This window comes from Cariama cristata, unplaced genomic scaffold (assembly GCF_000690535.1).
Source record: "Cariama cristata isolate BGI_N322 unplaced genomic scaffold, ASM69053v1 scaffold1293, whole genome shotgun sequence".
Classification (NCBI taxonomy): Eukaryota; Metazoa; Chordata; class Aves; order Cariamiformes; family Cariamidae; genus Cariama; species Cariama cristata.
Genome location: NW_009609894.1, coordinates 7,685 through 10,177, shown reverse-complemented (window position 1 = coordinate 10,177; position 2,493 = coordinate 7,685). Strand labels below are relative to the sequence as shown.

At 36.9% G+C, this 2,493-nt stretch overlaps 1 protein-coding gene across 1 annotated transcript; it reads right to left on the bottom strand.

Annotated features, from left to right (window-relative positions):
• Positions 1 to 1,869: 1,869 nt before the first annotated feature.
• On the bottom strand, positions 1,870 to 2,112 carry LOC104154443 (serine palmitoyltransferase small subunit B-like). The gene has a single exon (XM_009697656.1). The coding sequence runs from the start codon at positions 2,110 to 2,112 to the stop codon at positions 1,870 to 1,872; it is 243 nt and encodes an 80-aa protein (XP_009695958.1).
• Between the last annotated feature and the right edge of the window lie 381 nt (positions 2,113 to 2,493).

Sequence of the window (2,493 nt, the reverse complement as noted above, 5' to 3'; positions counted from 1 at the left end):
CTCCCCAGCCTGATGTCACATTCCTTGATGTCAACAAATACTTGGATGTATGGGTATAGTCTCTACTGTAATTTAGTGTAAATATAGCTGCGGTGGCCTGCTTCTCCACCGAGCTTTCTTCGCAGGTATACAGTGCAGTGTGTGCACATCTCTCCAGCGCGTATAATGCAAAATGCTGTATTTACTTATCTACATTATAGCCTGACAGGTTTGAAACAAAATCATTGCCTTCATAAATAGTCTAATAATTGGCATAACTAAAATACTGTGTTTCCCTCTTCTGTTCCTAAACATCAGTAAATGCAATATACATACTAGGCATGAAAGCTGCTAGGCACAAATGTAAGGTATTTACTACTTTAGCTGTTATATTACTTTAATAAAACATACAATTGGACTCGAATCTGAAAGCATTAAATAGAAGATTTTTTTTTACAAACTTAAGAGATTACTTGGGTACTCTCGAAAGAGTTGTAAGTTTAAGCGCAGCTGCCCTTATTTTCCCAAATAAACTATTTTCATATCATATCTTATCTTCCCCTAATTATGAAATGGGAAAGTAACTGAATCTCACACTGAGATGACAAACAACATAATTAGTGTCTTCGCTTTGTTTTATCACCGTCTATGACCACATCTCAATTTCATAATCATTCTGATTGCCACTTACTAATAACATCCTATTCTCTCAAAGGAGAGGGCATCCTAGGAGCGTTTCTATGCTCGAAAGATGTAAGAAAGCTCACTTCAGTGGGGGTGGGACATAAGTTGCATTTATGTTACCCTGTATGCTACGACTCTGTTCTTCTCCCGGGATGATGCAGAACACTGATTCCAGTTGCCGAATTAATTGTTTTGGTACTTCATCCCCGGCCAGCTCGAGTCTAGGTGCGCTGTAGCAAGCCAGCGGCACAGGCATCTTGTGGTTCTAAGGCTGAAGCTTAAAAAACAGGGACTGTGAAACAAAGCCAGTTACAGGGTGTCCAGCACATCAATTACAAAGTCTGCAGTATCAAGAGTTCGTGTTTCAGATACTACTCAACAGGTAGAATATAAAAGGTAAAAGAGGGGGAATAAGGGGTTTAGGAAAAAAGGAGAGAGATTGTATTTTAGGTAGGGTTTTTATTGGTTTTGAACTGAAATGTCCCTACTGCAACTGACTATGTAGGTTCACATTCTGTATATGATATCCATGCTTTACCAGACTTCTAAAAGTAAAACAAAAAATGGTCTTTTTTCATAAAGTCCAAGAATATGAGAATTTTATTATAAATTTTCATGGAAGTAAATCCCCACATTTTTAATAAATCAACTGCATTATCTGCATAACAATGATGAACCAGTCAAATAATTAATTGTATTAAATAATTGAGGAAACTAAATAAATAATAAAATCATTCTATGAATACATACATACCAAGCTTAGAGAAGCAGCTTATAGTTGTATAGTATTGTGCAAAACCTTTTGTGTACACATCTCTCCTGTCAGCAAAGCTATGCCAGACAAGAACAAATGTATGCCGTATAATTTCTCAAGAGGAAAACTCCCCATATCCAAGCAGCTATCCCTGGAATAACAAAATATACAGCACAGTTGTTTTTGTACCAAATCCAGCTTTGTAACTCCAGCCAGTCTTCAAAACTGAAAGCTCTTTAAGAAGCAGTCAGTCAAACAATAAAAACAAGGACTGATTGAAATTGTTTTGGCAAAATAATTTGCTGTCAGAGAGTCCCGGAATACAGAAGAACATTAGGAGATACTGCAGAAAACAACAGTGTTTGCACACACTCTGAACCTGTTTCTAAACAAAAACAGAGTCTTGAGAAAAACACTTCCTTGCTCCAAAAGTCAGCATCAGGCTGCCGATGTTACTTCACAATAGAAACAGTATTTTCATGTTGGTTTCCAAATAAGCGCAAGAAGAATTGAAAAGCTGTGCTAATGTGGAGAGGGACAAAGATGTATGCAGTGTATAATAGCATAACTAACATAGTAAGGTTGAAAGTGTAGAAGAGCAGTTTTTCCCAGGGCTCCATGAGATAGCTGCAGGTGATGAGTTCAAACTGGCAGAACAGCCAATAGAGATAGTTCTTCATGCTCTTAATATCCATCTTCAACTTTGTGCTGCTTCTGAGAGCCTTTCCTATTAAAATAAAGGATAGTTAGTAGAAATAGAAACCTTACCCCACCCTCCTAAAGAAAAAATGCAAAAAAATATATAAAAACATCATACGGGCCGCAACTCCATGCTGCTCATTTTGTTCATACTGACCATTTTTTGTAAATGATGCTTTAAAAACACAAGAGACCTAAAATTCCAAGATCAAAAATACATTTTAAAGTACAAAACATGATCAGACAGTAACAGACTACTACATTTGTATTCCTTTTTCCTTTCCTACATTCAGTTCTGAACATGACAGTCCAATTTAGACCACTGTGTACTGGGCACCATTATTTACCAAGGAGGCTCCACAGTATCTTTTTTTTCC